The 19,804-nt window shown below is 35.6% G+C and overlaps 2 protein-coding genes across 4 annotated transcripts; one reads left to right on the forward strand and one right to left on the reverse strand.

Annotated features, from left to right (window-relative positions):
- The first annotated feature begins 6,316 nt into the window (after window positions 1-6,316).
- On the forward strand, window positions 6,317-10,275 carry LOC103402458 (protein NRT1/ PTR FAMILY 4.3-like). Its single transcript, XM_008341209.4, has 5 exons — window positions 6,317-6,671; window positions 7,288-7,505; window positions 7,827-8,264; window positions 8,527-8,669; window positions 8,993-10,275. The coding sequence occupies exons 1-5, from the start codon at window positions 6,527-6,529 to the stop codon at window positions 9,885-9,887; spliced, it is 1,839 nt and encodes a 612-aa protein (XP_008339431.2). The 5' UTR covers window positions 6,317-6,526; the 3' UTR covers window positions 9,888-10,275.
- A 2,937-nt stretch (window positions 10,276-13,212) lies between these two features.
- Window positions 13,213-18,589, reverse strand: LOC103425380 (uncharacterized). Of its 3 annotated transcripts, none has more exons than XR_011575840.1 (9): window positions 18,297-18,589; window positions 17,562-17,630; window positions 16,714-16,833; window positions 16,086-16,168; window positions 15,906-15,981; window positions 15,293-15,478; window positions 14,289-14,417; window positions 13,541-13,761; window positions 13,213-13,415 (listed from the first exon to the last, which is right to left on the reverse strand). XR_011575840.1 is itself a non-coding variant. In XM_070813196.1 (8 exons), the coding sequence occupies exons 1-8, from the start codon at window positions 18,375-18,377 to the stop codon at window positions 13,591-13,593; spliced, it is 915 nt and encodes a 304-aa protein (XP_070669297.1). In that variant the 5' UTR covers window positions 18,378-18,589; the 3' UTR covers window positions 13,413-13,590. The 3 variants fall into 3 exon arrangements, 1 of the variants encoding a protein (XP_070669297.1); XR_011575839.1 differs by having other exon boundaries at window positions 13,213-13,422; XM_070813196.1 differs by having other exon boundaries at window positions 13,413-13,761.
- Window positions 18,590-19,804: the final 1,215 nt, after the last annotated feature.

Consider the following 19,804-nt stretch of genomic DNA (forward strand, 5'->3'; position numbering starts at 1 on the left):
TATATTGAAATGTTATATAATTATTAAAAATATAAAATCATATAATATTTTATTGGTGAGGTACGGTAATACTATTGGTAATGGTATTGAATACCAATACGGTATCAGAAAATGTCGGTTCAGTACGATACCGTGTCATTACCAATTGGCACAAAATTAGTATGGTACGGTTGGCATGGTAATTTGGCAAAAAATTTCACCCTTACTTAAATGGCATGAAGTTCCTTTGATACGTGTAAAGAGAATAACCAAACTGGCCACTAAAAGAAGTGAAAAAATATTATTTTACCATTTATTGGTTTGCCCTCTGAACTTGTATAGAGTTGTCAATTCCGACCCCTCAAACTTTAATTTAGCCGATAACCCTGAACTTTTATAATGGGCCAACTTCCCCCTAACTTTAACCTTAGCTGATTACCCCTAAAATTTATAAATAGCCAATTTTCCCCCATGGAGTTAGATTTTTCATCCATCCAATTTTCCTTTCTTTTTGCCCCTATAAAGTTGTCATGGGTTGTCTGCGTGATCAAAATGGATGGAAAATTGGATGAAATTTTTTAAAATCTAGGGTTAGGGGAAAGAATTGGCTATTTATAAAAGTTCAAGGAGTAATCGGTTAAAATTAAAGTTCAAGAGGGAAATTAGCTAATTAAAAAAGTTCAAAGGGTAATCAGCTAAATTAAAGTTTAGGGGAGAAATTGACAGCTCTATACGAGTTTGGGGGGTAAATAGACAAATATACCTTTATTAGTAGTATCTCTCTAATAGGGATGAGACTCACATGTGTTGGTGGGCTATGCCTTTATTAGAGAGATGGTACAAATAGATGGTAAGCGTAGCATGTCTTTAGTAGTTATGATGTGACCAATGATCTCGTTGGCGATGAATAACACGTAGAATGATACATCACGTATTTATGTTATCGATATTTGAGGAGAAAAAAGGGGTAAAGAATGTGGGCACTAACCCATATATACCAATTACCAACTAATGCGAAAGCAGCACTAGCATAAAAAAAAAAATGTAAAAGGTGATATGGGAAACAAGATATTGTTGGTTAATTTATCGAATGAGTAATGTTAGAATTTCTTTGATGTATGGCTTCAAATGGGTATCAATTAAGGAATTTAAAAATGTTGATTGGTGATTTGCATGACCTAGCTAAGCTCGCAATCATTTCATCAGAACACAAGAGAAGAAAAGGAATGGAGGAATTGAAGCCTCTCTCCTCTCCTCTCCTCTCCAATAACGAATAACCTAGAAGGATATTGTATAAGTCTAGTGTACAAGAAACAAGGAACCCTAGCTAGCTGTAGCTAGCTTGCTTTAGAATTGTGGGAAAGAGATCCTTTCCGGATCTTTCCCTCTAAAACACAGGGATTAAGTGATATAAGCCTTTAAAATTTGATCCAATGGTTAAAAACAGAAAAAGTTAGTAAAATTTTGTAAAAACTATAATAATTTTTTATCATTGGATCAAATTTTAAAAGTCTGGATCACTTGATTCTTGAACTTTAAAGGAAAAGATTCGAAGAGGATCTCTTTCCAGAATTGTGCATGTCCACCTACCAACTTTCTCTCTCAATCGATCCAATTAAGGCACTTTATGACCTTAACAAATAAACATTCTTTCGAAATTGGTCGACCATGGAATGGTGCTTTGAATTATTTGGTCCAAACGCTCCTTTTTCATTCGTACACGTGTCAAGGTTATGTCCAAGTTCAGGCAACTGTTGACTTATTCATGCGTTGACTTATTGGTGTCTGCACAGAAGAAATCACCACCCAACTTCAACAGTTGAAAATCACACCAAGTTCACCTTTCGTGGCCTACCGCCTACGCGGTTGCAACTCACTCTTTCTTTAAACCAACACACACATTAATAAACCCTCCATTAGGGCCATTAATTAAATTCCTTAAACATGTCATTGCAATAGTGTTATTTGGTAATGCGCTCCCCAATTAGTAGACATGCTTATAGATAATTGATATCTAACGTTTGTCGGTGTAAGACAAAAGACAGCACAACAAATTTTAATCTCCAAAGTACATGATCTCGGGTGTATAAGGGGAGCACATACGCTCGCTTTAGAAGCTAATGTGCCTACTCTACCTATACGAATATATATAGCATATATCTATATGGCCAAATTGTAAAAACTTGCGATGTTACTTATTTTTGGCGGTTTATTCATTATGGTGAAAGCAATAGTCGATTAACATGTATGTTTCTGGTTTTTTATTTTTTATTTATGATATTGGATTCTTTGAATTGAAGAAAAAGCTCATTTTTAAATATATTGGATTCACTGCCAGGCACTGGACTTTGAAAGCGCAAGAGCAAGAAACATATATTTTGATTCCAAATCAAAGGTTTTGTGCAAAAGTCTACAAATAAGAAGAATAACAGTCGTAAAGATAAAGAGATATAGGGAGTTATAGCGAAAAATTTCCGATACTGTTTACTTTAACGAAAAATGACATTTTTACTCTAAAAGGTCGCTCTTGATACTATTCACTTACAACACTTTTTTGTCTTTTTGATTAAAACTCAAAGTTTTCAAGCGATTTTCAATATTTTTCCTGATATGGTAAGTATAGTAATGAAAAGTACAAGTTAAAAGAATGATGAACTTCTTAGGCACAAGTGGTGGATTCGCTCAATCTGGTGGTTTATCAGAGTATTCATCTTTTAACGACTATGTTCAATGTTCAAACCAGCTTGAGCTCCTTACAATCACTCAATATGGTCCATTTTACTAATTAGTGCGCGCATCAAAATATTGTGACAAGGTCATTTCGAAATATTCCCACAAGATACTCTTTGAAGAAGTTAAAGTTCCATCATAAAACTAATTGATAATATGGAGTATAATCTTATTACTTATAAGCACATGCAAAGTCTCTCATTTCTCTAATGTGAGATTCATACATTCAACATGCCCCCTCACATGTGACGAATTTTTAAAGCCTAATGATACAAATTCATAACGTGGAGCATGTGTGATTGTTGAGCTTCTCACATGGAACAACATACTCGATATCATAAAGAAAACTGGAGTTCCATCATTCCATTAGTTGCCTTTTTTTTTTTTTTGTCAACAATTCATTTTGTGCATGTTTGGAGCAATACGGTAATCGGTTGCAATGGCCACCATAACTTATATAATCCAACTTTATCTCCAAAATAAGGTAGAACTTGTACCAAAAGTCTTGCGGCTTCTTGTTCTTTTCCAAAGAATATATAAAACAACGACATTTGAAGCAGTGCAATTCCTACAAAAGTTGACCGTCACTAATTACCAAAATAGATTTGAAGTGATGGAATTACGGTTGATTTGAGTTAAAGGGAGTAAAAATAGGCTTTAATTTTCACTTTCCATAGTGCCTTGTGATCAATCGGTAAAAAACGAAAACCAACCAAATAATATCAACCGCCCACCTTTTCAAATAAGGAAAATTAATGAAAATGGTATGAGGACTTTAAGTTTTAACGATAAGGACAAAAAAAATGGTAAAATGAATAGTACCATAATTGACTTTTTAATGTAAAAATATAGTTTTTCGTTAAAGTGAATCGTATCGAAAAATTTTCGTAAAAATTTCCTTTCAAATATGCATAGAGACTCGAAAGTGTCGTAGGAAAACAGGATATACCAATTAGCAATTGGTATTATATATTATATGTGTTGGGATCCACTTAGGATATTCATATGTTGTGTCTCCACTTTGTCTCCCCCTTTTTTCTCAACACATATCATATTTCCTTCTACTTGAAGATCAAACCACACCTTTATTTTTTGGGTCAATACATCAAACCACACCTTACACCACATATATATAATAAACCATATATATAAAATAAACCATATATAATAGTTTACCTAAAGAGATTCTTTAGGATCAATTTAAAAGCGGTCCCAACCTTTGTTAATATTTTAGATAAATACTCAATATTTTGAAAATTAGACATTCTTACGATCACTGATCCTAAGTGCTAACATTACCTGTGTAAAGTGATGGCAACAATAAATAAATTGAAAGGTATGTTCAAATTTTTACTATCACATCATCCATGGAGGCGAAATTAGGATTTAACTTGGCTAAAATTGGTCTGTTAGAGGATTCAAAACTCCACAGATGATGTATTAGTGAAAATCCAAGCATGCCCTTTAGTTCATTTGTGTATGTCATTTCTTACACTCTAGTGACCTAACAGATGTCCATGTTTTAAACCATTTAGATAATTATTTAAAATATCTAAAAAGGTTGAAATCATTTTCCTATATTTCTCACTTTCCTGTGGCCAAACTCACACATTAATGTCATGTGTCAAGAAGATCAACCGTTTACGAGCTATCTAGTTTATCTTGTAGTTGTTCTTTTTATCTGGAGTAATTCAGTAGTTTTCGAAGTTGGGTAGGTTTTCAGCAGAGTTTTGAGTGGACTTATTAAGTTTTGACTCACAAGGTTGATGATTGGACAAATTCTTAGGGTTTGGAGTGCAACTGAAAACAATTACTCTACGATCGAGAAGGAACCAATGGATTAACCGATGGAAATAAAAAGTCGAACATCAAGTGATTTTCAACATTGACCGACAACTTTTTACCCTGTCTAGTTGCCCGTAAGTAGAACAATGTAGAGTGTAGACCACACCTGCTCCAACCTTGTCTCATGCATAACTCCTCCATCGTCTGGCCTCCTCCTCCCCCATATCATTGCAATCCCAAACCTCCCCCTCCTACACACTACAACCCCAAGCAACCCCACACCTTATGACCCAACCACCGTCTTTCTCTTTTTTTTTTCTTTTTTTTTCTTCTAGTTTTTGGTTTTCTATTTAGAAAAAGGCTTGGCTCCTCAAGATTTAGGAGAAGTTCCTCCTAAATTTTTAGACCATCTCTAAAGGAGATGTCAAATATGTTAAATAAGATTAAAAGACATTCATGTATTCTTCAATGGATATGCCAAATATGATGTGATAGTTGAGTTATTTGACTTCTTACTTTCTAGCTATTTGCAAACAAAGAAGGAGTCAAATATTTTTAATTTAATTTTTTAATTCATGGGTTCCATAAACAACCAATAGAATAAAAATTAAAATTAATTTTGATTATTTTTTAATAGTTAATGTAACTCTCGGCCCAATAAAATAATAAAATACATATTTGACACATCCATTGAAAAGAAGAGGATTTAGCACTTGTATTCAATTTGCCACATTAACCATCAAATATATTTTTGACATATTATTTTTTACATCTCCTTCTGAGGTTCTCTTAGTGGCCAATTTGCAAACATTGTGTGCATAATCAGACCTTTCATATTGTACGGCCAATTTGCAAACATTGTGTGCATGATCAGACATTTCATATTGTAATTCACTCTATAAAGATAATCTTTACAAAAATCAATTAAAACGAAAGTTATTTGGTCAATTAATTGTAGCAAATAAATAGAAAGCTCATAATTCTTTTACCAAATCCGACCATTGTTTTCATACAGTTTGATGCTAAACGATCTCATATTTAATTGATTTTTGCAAATATGATTTTTACATAGTGATTTATAATGTATGAATGGTTTCGATTATAAGCATGAAGTTTCATGAACTCGCTGTGTGGTCAATTGAGGAAAAACTCATTCTCATCCATTAACTAAGGAGCCAAGTTTATTCATTCTGTTTAATTTTGTGAGGTCAAATTACTCTTTTGTCCCTATACGTGACAGAAAAACTAAGGAAGTTAACTAAAGGACCAACTATGTGAGACTAGGTGGAGTTGGAGGACTCTTAAGAGCTCAACTAAGTCTTTTAACTTAAGAGCTCAACCATAACTAAACTTGGATATATTTAAGTTTAGGGGTGCTTTGCTTCAATTAAGTCTCTCTTTTTTTGTGAATAGAGGGGGTGAAGACACCCCATACGAACTAATACATAGCATTAAGAACAATAAAGCGGCCCATAGGGGCGCCTACAAGATCATCCGTTAGATATTGCATAAACCATTTGGGAGGAAACTGAAAAGAATACAACCCAAGGTCCAAATTGTAGCTCCATTAAGTCTTTTAACTTAAGAGCTCAACTAGAAAAGCACATCGGAGACTCTTAGTAAGATTATTAGTGCTTAAATTTTAACTTAAGAGTGCAATTAGAGAAGAACATTGGAGATGTACTCTTAATAAGATCATTAGTGCTTGAAATAGCTGGCTAGGTTGGAAGTTGGGACTCTGCACGGAGCGTTTTTTCCTGGATGAAGTGTCATCCACGTGGTTATAGTGAGTGGATTTAAGACTTTGGTTTTGCTTACAATCGGACGTCACAAGTAGCTTGGTTTTGGCTTATAAATTTAGAACAACCCACTTGCCTCCAATTCAGAATTATTAACTTAAGACCAACACAAGGCAACCTTACACAGCCCTCCTTCACTCCCTCTCCCTCTGCCTCTCCCTTTCCCCCTCCCTCCTAGTTTGGCCAGAGAGAGAGACACACAGAAATACATATATATAGCAGCAGGGGCATATATGGAAATGGAACAAAGGAGGCAGAATCACAAAGTTGAGGCCATTAACACATCTGACATGGCTGAAGAGATGACTGTCGATTGGAGGGGCAGACCTTCCAATCCTACCAAGCATGGTGGCATGAGAGCTGCTGCATTTGTTCTTGGTATAGCCACATCCTCTATCTTCTTCTAATTACTTCTCTAATTTGGTTTTTTATAAAATTCATTTTCTCCTGTATATAACTTTTGTTTTTTGTTTTGGTCAGAAACTGTATATAACTTTTATAATAATTAATTATTGAGACTCACACTGAAAGCATGTACTGCTATTCTAATGTACATACGCAACCGAAACGGTTTCTTGATTTAGCTTATGAACCGCACCTTTTCTCAAATAAAAAAGAAAGCCGCACCTTAAGTATCACGACTCTTTATTTTAATACAACAATATATTTAAAAAAGTGTTATTAAACACTTATTTTTATCTTTTACAGACACTTGTTAATTGTTGTGGAATTGAGTTAAGCCGCATAATGAGTTAGGCCAACCATAATAAATTGGTTCGAATCGCTATTCATGAGAGTCAAACTTAAGAAGTGGATAGAAAACACTAGACCGCGTAGTATTAATTGACTATTATTATAAACTTTCAAAATTTTGGATTTTTAAGTAACTCCATTAATTAAATTAATTTAAGCAAAACTCTCTCACTATTGATTGTACTTATTTTGTTTTCTACTTTGTAATTAAGTTGTATGATATTTCTGTTTTCTTGCACAGGGCTTCAATCATTTGAGATAATGGGAATTGCTGCAGTTGGGAACAACCTCATAACATACGTGATAAATGAGATGCATTTTCCTTTGTCGAATTCGGCCAACGTAGTGACAAACTTTATTGGAACTGTCTTTCTCTTAGCCCTTGTTGGTGGCTACCTCTCTGATTCCTATCTTGGGAGTTTCTGGACCATGCTTATCTTTGGTTTTGTGGAACTTTCGGTGAGAGCTACCTACCTTGCCCCTAGCTTAAGCTCAGCCTTCGTTCATCATGATCTCACCTTTTTTGTTTTATCCCTCTCTCTCTCTAACTACAACATATTCAATTTGTTGAACTTGTTTATGTTATGAGAGTGAGTCAATATAGAGTGACATAATAATTCAGTTAAAAATAAAATCACGCATTCAAATAAATGAATAATTATTTTCTTAACAGTTGATTGATTGAGTAATGTTTCTACTCAATTAAACAATTGATTTATTAATTTTTGTACATGAGGGTATACGTATGTATTCTGAATTTGCGCGCATGCATGCATGCAGGGTTTCATATTACTGTCAGTCCAAGCTCACGTTCCGCAGCTAAAACCACCGCCATGCAACGTTATTAACGGAGAGGAGTGTGTAGAGGCAAAAGGGTTCAAGTCATTAATCTTCTTTGTGGCACTTTACTTGGTGGCATTGGGGAGTGGCTGTGTCAAGCCAAACATGATCGCTCACGGGGCTGACCAGTTCAACCCAGATGACCCAAAGCAGTACAAGAAACTCTCCACCTACTTCAACGCTGCCTACTTTGCCTTTTCCATGGGTGAACTCGTCGCCCTCACTCTTCTTGTGTGGGTCCAAACTCACTCTGGAATGGATGTTGGCTTTGGAGTCTCAGCAGCCGCCATGGCAATGGGATTAATCAGCTTGGTTTCCGGTACCCTATATTACAGGAACAAGCGACCTCAAGGAAGCATACTCACTCCCATTGCTCAAGTATAATATTGAACTTTTTCCAATTTAATCCTCTTAATTAATTAGGAATTTTATATGGAATCTAATATATATCTCATGGGTCAATCAGGAATAGTAGTTCATACAATCGGTTATAAATGTACTGTTTGATGTGCATGTGTAGGTATGCAAATTTGTTGGCTTATGATGTTTGAAAAGATTAACATGCATGTGGGTTGTCGAATTCGAATACTATATATGGGAGTCTGCACAACATGTAAATAACTATCATTTTCCTTTTTAGGTTTTTGTGGCTGCAATGCTAAAGAGAAAGCAGGTTTGTCCATCTAATCCACAGTTGCTCCATGGAAACCAAAACAATGTGCTGCATGACAATACTACTTTCTTTTCTGACGCTGCCGGCTTTCTTCACACTGAAAAGTTCAGGTAAATTTACAAAGCAAAAGGGAAAAAAATAAATCTTTATTTCAGTATTTTATATCTAGAATAACTACATCTTGTTTCCCATGCATCGTGCATGTCCTCTATTAAGATAAACAAAAATACTAAGACCAAAATATGGTTATCCATGTATGAAGTATTAAGAAAAGCAACTAGTACTTACTTGAGCGATGCTTGTAAATATATATATATATATATATATATATATATATATATATATATATATATATATATATATATATATATTGTCTTTTCTCTTGCAATCTTGTATGCTTAATTAATCTGCCAAATTAATTAATGATGATCAGGTTCTTGGACAAGGCTTGCATTAAAATTCAAGGTGGCACTAATTCAAAGGAAAGCCCGTGGAGATTGTGCACCGTTACTCAAGTGAAGCAAGTCAAAATACTGCTTTCAGTTATTCCAATTTTTGCTTCCACCATAATTTTCAACACAATTTTGGCTCAGCTCCAAACTTTCTCAGTCCAACAAGGAAGTATGATGGACACCAAGCTCACCAAATCCTTCCATATCCCTCCAGCTTCACTCCAATCCATCCCCTACATCATTCTCATCGCCCTCGTCCCTCTCTACGACACTTTCTTTGTTCCCTTTGCTCGAAAATTCACCGGTCACAATTCTGGCATCTCTCCGTTAATGAGAATAGGGTTTGGACTCTTTTTTGCAACATTTTCGATGATCGCGGCTGCCATCATGGAGGAAAAGAGAAGGGATGCAGCTGTGCATTCGAACAAAATAATATCCATTTTTTGGATCACCCCACAATTCTTGATCTTTGGATTATCAGAAATGTTCACTGCCGTAGGCCTCGTTGAGTTCTTTTACAAACAATCCTTGAAAGGGATGCAAGCATTTTTAACTGCCTTGACCTATTGCTCATATTCGTTTGGGTTTTACCTGAGCTCTCTACTTGTCTCTCTGGTGAATAAGATCACAACCTCATCAGGTGGTGGTGGTTGGCTGGGTGACAATAATCTCAACAGAGACAGACTGGACCTTTTCTATTGGTTGCTGGCAGGCCTCAGCTTCCTCAACTTCCTCAACTATCTATTTTGGTCTCATTGGTACTCTCGCACCCCGTCATCTTCATCAGCACCAAGTGCACTACCCCAGCTGCATGCTCATGAGACTACTTGCATGGAGGATTATAAACATCATAGACTGGATGATAATATACCATAACTTATTTAAGAATATTTAGGGTATTATTTCTAAGAAAATAGCTCTGAATTAATGAAGGTGATTAATATATAGGGCTCTGATCGATCTATCGCATATACACATATATATGTTCGTATTATGTATAGAAATTAGTCGCATGCCGTATAAGAGAATCCAAATTACTCTATATCAATATGAGCATATATAATGGAGAGATGCAAAACTTGAGATGTAAAAATTATATTTAGATTACGTTTTATATTTTCATAAGATGTAAAAGTTAAATCTACTCTAGTGTGAGAGATGTAATTTGGATCACATTTTCCTCTCTTTGATTGATAGGTCACGTTCATTTGAGAGATGTAATCTAGATTATGTTTTATATTGTAAATTTATATTTTCCAACCAATATGAGTATTTTAGATTCCATCCATTTATGGCCAACTAAAAAAATGAAAATGCTTATTCCAAGGCATTTTGCATCTCCCATTGCAGATGCTCTAAGGTGAGGCCGTGTTTAATTTGCACTTATCTATTTTTGGGAAATTCTATACGTATCCTTTAATAATAATAAAAAAGGGAATCAGTAATGTGGATGCAAATTTCGTACATGGTTGATTTAACGAAATTCCACCTACAAGAGTAGCCTAATTGATGAACATCCTGAAAAAAGAAGAGAGTTTTCGCCAAAGGGCCTCCGATGTCTAAGTCAAATAAGTAGTAGAGAGAAAAGAGAACTTGATAGAGTTATGAGTAGTAAGTGACGATTACTGTTTCTTCTGTTTGACTTGACTATTTATAGGGAAAAACCCTAGTAGGCAGTTGGGAGGGGAGGCTGCATAGCATACTAGCTAGCAGTTGGGAGGGAAAACCCCTATTACGGTTTCTTCGAAGTCTTGCCAGCTAGCAGTTTTGAAGATCCATGTTGGTAAGAGCACAAATGCTCTAGAGACCCAAGGAAACTATGTAGAGTTGGTGCCCAGCCACCATTGGGCAGGGTATGGCCCGATGGCAGGACATATTATGAGTGGTCAAGAGAAACATTGTCTATTAGTGACATAAAAGCCTATTTACCTTAGGGCAAACTTGTCTGCTCGCGACGTTACGAGTAAAACTGTCATATCAAACATATTGTCTATGTGTCATTCTCCTATTGTACGGGGTTGTATTACACTACCAACGTTCAAATTAAGTGGTATCAATACCCTTTTTTTTTTTAAAAAAATCTAATATTAAAGGGAGGGGGAAGGTTCGAAACTATTACATTCATTTAGGGGAAGGGGAAGTTTCGAATGTGGGACACATGGATAGAAACCAACACCCTATCCACTAGGATATTGGACTACATGTATCGATACCTTTTTTTATTAAGGAAAACTAATGAAAATGATTTGAAAACTTTAAGTTTTAACAATAAGGAAAAAAATAAAGGGTTGATTTTTTAGTGTAAAAATGTGGTTTTTCGTTAAAGTGAACAGTACTTGAATCTTTTCGTTAAAATTCTCTTTTTATTAAAGTATAGCTTAGACTATTTTATTTATTTATTATAGAAAGTAGTCCACCACATGTTAATAACAAACTAATTTCCTCTTCATGTAATTCGCGTACCACATGAAGTGATTTTTAAGAGCCAAATAAATCGGCGTCGGTGGCCAAAGCAGATTCACAAAGAATGCATATGTAGGCAAACACATTGTCCTTGAATACATTGGAGAGCACTTTGAACTTTTTCTTTGGAAAGAGACCAAACATGATATGTATATATATATAATTAAGATGGAGAACCATGCGTTTTGAGTCGGTGTCAAATCAATGAATGAGGATCCTCTCCGGATTTTCTTTCTGAAGATCCTCTCCGGATTCTTTTTCTGAGGATCCAAGAGATCCTTTAATCGTGTTTGTTTATCATAAATCGTGTGATCAATTTTCATCAGATACTATTTGTGTTTAATTTAAATAAAAATTTAAAATAAATTTTGACTGCACGATATAAGATAAACGGACACGATTAAAAGATCTTCTGGACCCTCACAAAGAGGATCCGGCAAAGATACTCATTCCAAATTAAGAAGAAAGATGTTGTGTAATTAACAAAAGGAAAGAAGGATATCCCTTATCCCTTGATTCTCTGAATGTCATAAAGGCAAATAGGAGTGCTCGGCTACCTATTGCTATTTACCTAGTGGAGTGATGATTTGCTCCACCTCTCCTCCTGTAGATTGTAGAGGAAATCTAACCATGAGCCTTGGGGTGATGCATGCATATGGAACATGATGATCAATAATATATAAAACCTTATTGCATCATCTATGTGTGATTACCGTATCTTGACTAACGATCGGAACCGTTAATTTTATTAGTCTTCATTTGAAAATTACTTCTACAAAAAATCATTCAAATTCAAGATTGTTTAATTATCTAAATGCATTAACTGAATGGACGGTTCATTATGAAAATGTTATCCACACCACACCGTAAATTTATTCTGTACATTTGAATGATTAAATGATCTCTAATTGAAATGATTTCTTGTAAGAATCATCTTCAAATATTAAGAAATTGAACAGTTCCGATTATAATATTTGTACGGTCAAAATTTGTTATTCACAAGATGAGAATCAACTCATTATCCTATAAAAAAATGGTCAAAAAAGAAAAAGTTAGAATGGTGAGAGACAGAGATGTAATACTTTTCTACAAGCAGTGAAGTTTGTTCCCATTTTTATGTTGCTAGTCAACCATCCAATCTATGTAACAATAATAATAAGAATAAGAATAATAGTTTTGTACAATCAAACAGACATGTCTCAAACATGTTTTGATGTCGGTGTCAAACATAAATATGTTGGCCAAAAGATCAGAAAGTCTGTCTAAGGAGGTCCACCCCCACTCCTACTCCCACTCCCACTTCCATCCCCAAAACCAAAAGGCAGCTATTCATTTCAACATATGTCCGGAAGGAAGGCAACTCCATAAGCAGATAGGCTTACCTACACCCACCACTAACTACATTGATTCATTAGCAACTTTGTTCATGTTACCGACATAAGGTGGAAGGAGAACTTTGAAGCAATACAAACAAAGTTTAAGGAGGAAGGATGATGAGAATGCTGGACATACATCCTGGGGTGACGTTGTTGAGTGGCTTGTTCTTGGACAACGGTGGTTTGACATGGAGGTAGCCTTCTCAAATAGAGTTTTAAGTATCTTATTAGGTCTATTCAGAGTGCGCGGAAAGTGAATGTAAAATCTGTTCCAAGTCGCGTGAGTTTTTTGTAAGGAGCAAAACAAGATTGGGGGGAGCAGAAACCTACAGAAGTATATACAACCCTATTGGCACAAGTCATGAGGTGGGAATCAAACCATTGCTTCATTTCACGACATAAACGCCTAACACAATACAACTCAAACTCAAGCGGTGGGAAGACAACTGTTATGGCAATAATAACCACGAGGGTAAGAACAATACATATGGCAATGGCATACCACAGGTTTTGATTAACCAGTTACGACTAAACCTTTTGACCAAGTTGAGAGATCAGGTAGTTTCTTTTTTCTTTTTTCTTTTTTCTTTTTCGTCGAAATGGGGGTAAGGCTAAATGGGGGTAAGGCTAGCCAACATTCACCTCTCCCAGACCCTGCGTAAAGCGGGAGCCTTGTGCACTGGGTACGACCTTTTTTTTTCTTTTTCGTCGCTAAGCAAGTGCAGGGAGACAGTAGGGAGCTAAGGAGCCTCTTCACCATTCTCACCTGTTCCCCCTTTGAGATGCAAGTGTTTTTCCCTCCTCTGAAACTCTGTCAAGCCCTTCCCACTTCCAGTCACCCCAACCTTCCCAAAAGGATCCTCAGGAGACTTGAAGATGCTCTCACGCTTGCGTCCAGAAAAGAAACCAATCTGACAATGTAACAAGTTACACCTTCTGGATAAGTGACTCTGTATAATGAAGCCTTTCGTAAAAAAGAAGAAAAGTTTAAAACAAGACAGTGGCAACAGTTTGTCTAATCTGTAATGCGTCCACCTTTTGTGATGAGGTACACTTAAGGCAACTCACCGCCTTGGAAAACACTATTTTGATTAAGACAAAGAAGAAAATACTACCAATGTAAAATTTTGGAAACACTCCAGAGATCGTACCCAGTGCACAAGGCTCCCGCTTTACGCAGGGTCTGGGAGAGGTGAATGTCGGCTAGCCTTACCCCCATTTATGGAGAGGCTGCTCCCAAGTCTCGAACCCGAGACCTACCGCTCATGGGCGAAGGCACTTGCTATCGCACCAAATGCGACCTCTAAAAGTTAAAATTTTGGAAACACTCCAGAGGTGCTCAGACAAATTAAAGCAATCGATATTCTTGTTCCTCGAAAAACACCAACCAAAGAAATAGTGCAAACACATTGAAATTCAAAATGTCAAGCTAACATACCTTCTTAGTCTTGCCTTTGGTTGTTTGGAACTGTTGCCAAGCATTTTGACGTTTATTCTGTGTAACTTCCAGTTGTTCCATCCTCATCTTTGACTTAAAAGCATGTATCTTTTTACGTTTGGTGATTTTCTGTAGATTTTGAAGTTGGCAAGAATTAGTCCCCAAAAAACAAGTTGTAACAACACATTTTAAAACATTATACCACAACTTATAGGGTTTAAGAAAATAATAGATGACCAAAAAATAATTTTGATTGCTACCAAACTAGTACTACAAGTCGGATCTCTTATCCTTGAGACCAAAGAAAAAAAAAGGGTTTAAATCACTTAATGCACTGAAAAATTACCAAATTTCTAAATTATCAAAGTGAATCAAATTTATATCATGTCGAGTCAATAACAAAATTTGACATCTTATTATTCTACTAAAATGACTGGTTGCATGTTTCAAAAAAAAACCTTTTAACAGAAACTTCAATTTTCATAATTAACAGCTTTTGTGTAGATTAGCGTAAGTACAATTTAATTATAACATTGTACAAAATATCATTTTTATCTTCTGTGGTTGGTTCCTGCTATAGTGTTTTTACCTACTTTAAACCATATGAAAACTACAAAACTTCAGTAGGATACACCCTTCTACAGTGATTCAGGTGAGTTAGATTCCTGAATATAGAAATCAGACACCTTGAGTTTGATTCCTGTAACACCATCCCTACAGCTGTGGATTTAATAGATGTGATTTCTATCTATTAATTGTGGGATCCATAATATTGAACTCAATAATTGGAATGACTCCTCCTATAGGACTCAAGTTTTTCAGCAGAAGGAGTTTGATTCCTATAAACTGGAATCAAACTCAAAAATTCTGGCACACTGTGGAAGGCCAAGTGTAATAAAATTGAGTCATTTAAGATTTAACATTTTTGTCCTATGAATATTTTACCACATCCACACTTTTGTACAGTAAGATACCAACAAAATAGATATAGATAGATAAAGTACCACATCCTCTGGATCATCAGGTTCTATACGAAGTTTTGCTGGTAAGCTTCGTGATTGGAAATCAACAGAAGCAGCTTGCGCAATCTTCCTTTTGAGCGCTTGTTTTGTGGCCTCAGCAACCCTTTCAGCTTCCAGCAATGCATTGACAGCCCCTTCTTGAATTGGTCTGACATTGTCTGGATCTACCTGAAGTAAAAAATGTAACAATGGCAGACCACAGTTGCATTTTAAAACAAGAATAATTTATGAGCAAAATAAAGGTAAGGACATGCAATAACAAATGGAATCAGTTACGGGAAAAAGACAAAAAAGGGATCCACAACTTCAAATATTAAGTTAACTTCATCGCCAAATTTGGAAAAATATGTTTTCATTTCAAAATTGAATAATAGGCGACATAACTTTCAAGAAGCAAGTAAAGCATCACTCATTGTTATTCAAAATGTCAATTCTATGACCAGATAAAACTTAATTCTACTGGAATAAAATATGTTTCAATAAAAGAAAATAAATATCATAAACCAGATTTTAGAGACAACTACCTAAAAATTCAAAGAAGAATGTCTTACTGAAGTAAAAGCATATCAATTCAAATGTGTCTGAGAAATCATACCTCTTCTTTATTCCCCCAGCTCTCATAAGTAACAAAGTACCCATTTGGAGTAAGAGACTCAATCGTGGCATCATACCTGGACATTCAACTAATCAACCACAGACAAAAAGAAAAGAAAGGTAAAGCAAATGTAGAAAATTGAAACACAAATCTACTGAAATTCATCTCTATTTCACATACCACTCCCCATCTTCACTCCAAACAGCTTGAACTTTTGTGCCAACAGGAAACTTGTCATTATAAACGGAAATATTCCCTGAATCCTACATGAGGAATGATTACAATGTAACCACATCAGGACACGAGAAAGATCCAAACGGGAAAAATCCAACATAAGAAAACAGTCATAACAGTAATATCAGCTTTGTTTGGGTCAAAAGAAAAGTTCATTTGAAATGGGTTTAATATAAAGGAAAAGAGCACAAAAATGCACTGTAGATAAAGCCCACAAAAAACATTACAGTGGTATTAGCTTCATAACATGCATTACTAAAGGTCAGTGAATGTGGGAACAAAATTCCACATTGGTATACCAAGTATGGTTTGAAATTATTCTGAAGTTGAAATTTATACTGAGTAAACAGCAGGAAGTGTTTATATAGAACCCCAGTACAGCACCTTTTGAGAAACAACACTCTGTTCATGTAAATCATTCCTAAGCCAAAAGAAAAGCATATTTCTCCATAGCCACATACCACAGAACACATTATAGGAGTAACCTTGTCAAAGCATATATTCGCTCACAAGAACAACAAAGAAACACAAAAAGAAAAAGAAAGTAAAGAAATTCTTGAGGATGTCAACTTACATTTTCATTCCTTTGAGTCTGGGGCAAACTAGGTGATGCACTATCACTTGTCCCGAAACCTAATCCAGAATTCTGATTTTGCTTTGCAGTTGCAAGTAGTTCTTCTGTAAGAGCAATTACCTGCATTATCATAAATTTAGCCCAAACCTAAATTTAAACAACATACATACAAATAGACGCTACATCATAAAGAGAAAATTATTGTCAAATTTCAAACTTAGAATCTCAGCATGAACATCGGATATCAGGTGAAAGAGAGTGAAAGCTGACCATCACCATACAAAGCACACCTGCAAAGGAACCAAGATAGACGTAACATGCTACTTGATGAAGCTCTAAGGATCTAATGTTTTTCTAAATTCTAAATTCTCCAGAGTTCCAATTTCTTTATTCAACACACAAACCATCCTCACCTTATTCAACCCTGTAATGAAAATAAACCTCCACAGGTGCCATAGCAGTTAATTGGCGTTGCTAGTTTGAGCAACATGATGATTCCTTCAAAAGAGAGAAGGAAGAAATAAAAGAAGAATGATAATGCACTGAAAACCTAGATATCCCTATAATAGTAACTACACTTGGCCGTCATCCCAAGGGCCAGAGAAGATGTTGCTTCAGTTTTCACACAGTAACATTAAGATAGAGACCTATACACTGCAAACTCAAAAAAAAAAAAGAAAAAAAAAGGGAGAGTTCCAGTAGGAATGAATCGAAATCACGAATAAAGGTCGTACCCAGTGCACAAGGCTCCCGCTTTACGCAGGGTCTGGGAGAGGTGAATGTCGGCTAGCCTTACAAAAATATCTATACAAAAATATAATACAAAGAGAAACAGACAAAACAGATACCTCATTGAGCTCTCTTTCCATGTCAGCATACTCAGAGTTTGCAGGATCATCAGCTAAAAGCTCCTTCACCTGATCCAGAGGATCGCAGAAATCGTTACAAAAAACATATCTACAAGAGAATACAACGAGATAAACTTGCTGTACATAAACATTATACACGAGGTTCAATGGCAAAGGAAGAAACTTCAACCTTGTTGTATGAATAATAAATGTTTTACCACAATTTAAAATCAACAAAACAAGCTGAAAATCATTCACAGTATACATTTGGACATGGCTTTTAAATAGAGAAAAAGTTCGAATACACATACATTACATATAGAATAGTACAATGATTTCAATTTCTATGGTATTAAATAACCACGGATGCAGACAGAGAGTAGATTATGTAGACTCAATTCCTAAAGTGAAATCACTAACTGCACGCATTAAATACCAGAATTTCAAAATTTATCCCTTTCTCTAGTTTGGTTTGCTACCAAGACAAGATCAATCAAAATTCTGGAGGAAAGTGTTTTGTTTTCAATAGAAAGGGGAGTGAATAAACCTAAACAGGTTAATTGTATCATAATTGGTATAATGGTAAGAGAAAAACCCTAATTGAATAGTAATTCAAATAAACCCTAATCACAGTCACAGCATGTATCGACTGCAACGATGAAAATTAACCATCGTAATAAGAATAAAAACAGATGAAACAAATTAGAAGAAGAACAAAAGAGTGGAGTGGGGGACCTGGTGAAGCTGATCTTTGTACGTCGAGAGACTGGAGGTCAGCTCCTGTATGCTGAGCTCTTCTCCTCCTTCTCCTTCCATTTTTTTATTATTTAAGTTTTCAAATTTTCAGAGATAATATCTGTTGGTTGGTTCTGAGAGATTTTTACAGAAGCAGGAATCGGAAAAGAAAGGGAACCTGAAAACAGAGGCAGGAATCGGAAGAAGTATAAAGGAAAGGGGAGGCTCCAAAAACCGAAACCAGACCGACCAAAGGCAATCGATGCAAAAAAACGTACGAAAACAAAAGGTGTCGGGACCCTCAAACAATATTAATGGCCCAATATCTCTTGTTGGGTCAATAGGTCACTTAGGCCCACTGACAATTTCCGGGTTGTTAAAGGGCCTCATTTATAAGCGGATGACGCTTTACCAGTGGCAGAAAGCAATCATGTATATGCATTTTAGTACGGGTTCGATCACCACTAATCCCCCTACCCAGCAACCAATCACTCTTGCCCCCAAAAGTGAATATCGAAGAGTCGTCAAGTTGTCGAGGACACGTCTGAAGAGGAGGTGAGCACCCTCAAAGTTTACCACCCTACCTGCTAATGGACTACATGGCAGCGAGGCAAGGGGGAAGGCGAATAGGAATCGATCGAGAACCTGAACCACTTGACTGACTGACCCCTTCATACTCGATTCATTAGGGTTGGGGATGGATGGAACCAATCATAAGTGCGTGCAAATAATTAACAATTTAACCCACTAGCGCTATCGTTTGACAAAAAATAAAGCCCCATTTGTAAGGATGAATAAAGAATATTGTTACTTCTCCTTTCGACGAAATAGATTTTTTTAGTGGAAATCAAATGTTCGTATTTAAGTTACACAATTAAACAAGAGTCGTTAGATCGGTTCCCTTTATAAGGAGACTCAATCAATGGACTCGCCTTGGTTGGGTCCAAATACTTTCATTTGGGCTAGGCCCATACATTTAAATTTTTTTTTAGTGGTTTATTTTTTATACAACGATATATTTTAGACTAATGGTAAGGGGAATAAATTGATTTTGAAGCCATCATCTATGAGATTTTAATCTAAAATCTCTCGTCTACAAACAAAGAAGAGTATCACTAGACTATAGTATTAAGTGATGTTTAATCGCTTATAGATTGACCTAGTTTTCTAGGAAAAAAAATAGAAAAAGGGGATACAATTACACTATATTTGGATGAGGGAAATAAACTTAGAATTTGGATTAAAGACAGAATTTATAAATTGACATGCACCCATTCCCTTGTTTGGATTCATAAATATAGAAATTTAGAATTTCCGCATGGAAAAAAAACTTGGAATTTGGGACCTCCAATTCCCAAGTTTAAATTTCATGTAAATAGGTGTCATTTTCCAATTTCTATGATTGAGAGTTTAAAAACAACAAATTCCGTATTCAATTTCGTTGTTCTTTTAGGTTACCCAAACAAGAAAATTCACAAATTCTATAGAATAAAATTCCATCATTTAAA

This window comes from Malus domestica, chromosome 15, assembly GCF_042453785.1.
Source record: "Malus domestica chromosome 15, GDT2T_hap1".
Taxonomy (NCBI): Eukaryota; Viridiplantae; Streptophyta; class Magnoliopsida; order Rosales; family Rosaceae; genus Malus; species Malus domestica.

Bases quoted from the DNA above. Each gene is read 5' to 3' on its own strand.
- LOC103402458 (XM_008341209.4), top strand. From the start codon at position 6,527: ATGGAAATGGAACAAAGGAGGCAGAATCACAAAGTTGAGGCCATTAAC. The intron at 6,672-7,287 runs GTATAGCCACAT...TTTCTTGCACAG, and splicing joins AGCTGCTGCATTTGTTCTTG to GGCTTCAATCATTTGAGATA. The intron at 8,670-8,992 runs GTAAATTTACAA...AATGATGATCAG, and splicing joins CTTCACACTGAAAAGTTCAG to GTTCTTGGACAAGGCTTGCA.
- LOC103425380 (XM_070813196.1), bottom strand. From the start codon at position 18,377: ATGGAAGGAGAAGGAGGAGAAGAGCTCAGCATACAGGAGCTGACCTCC. The intron at 16,834-17,561 runs GTATCTGTTTTG...ATGATAATGCAG, and splicing joins TGGAAAGAGAGCTCAATGAG to GTAATTGCTCTTACAGAAGA. The intron at 16,169-16,713 runs GTAAGTTGACAT...TTCCTCATGTAG, and splicing joins AGACTCAAAGGAATGAAAAT to GATTCAGGGAATATTTCCGT.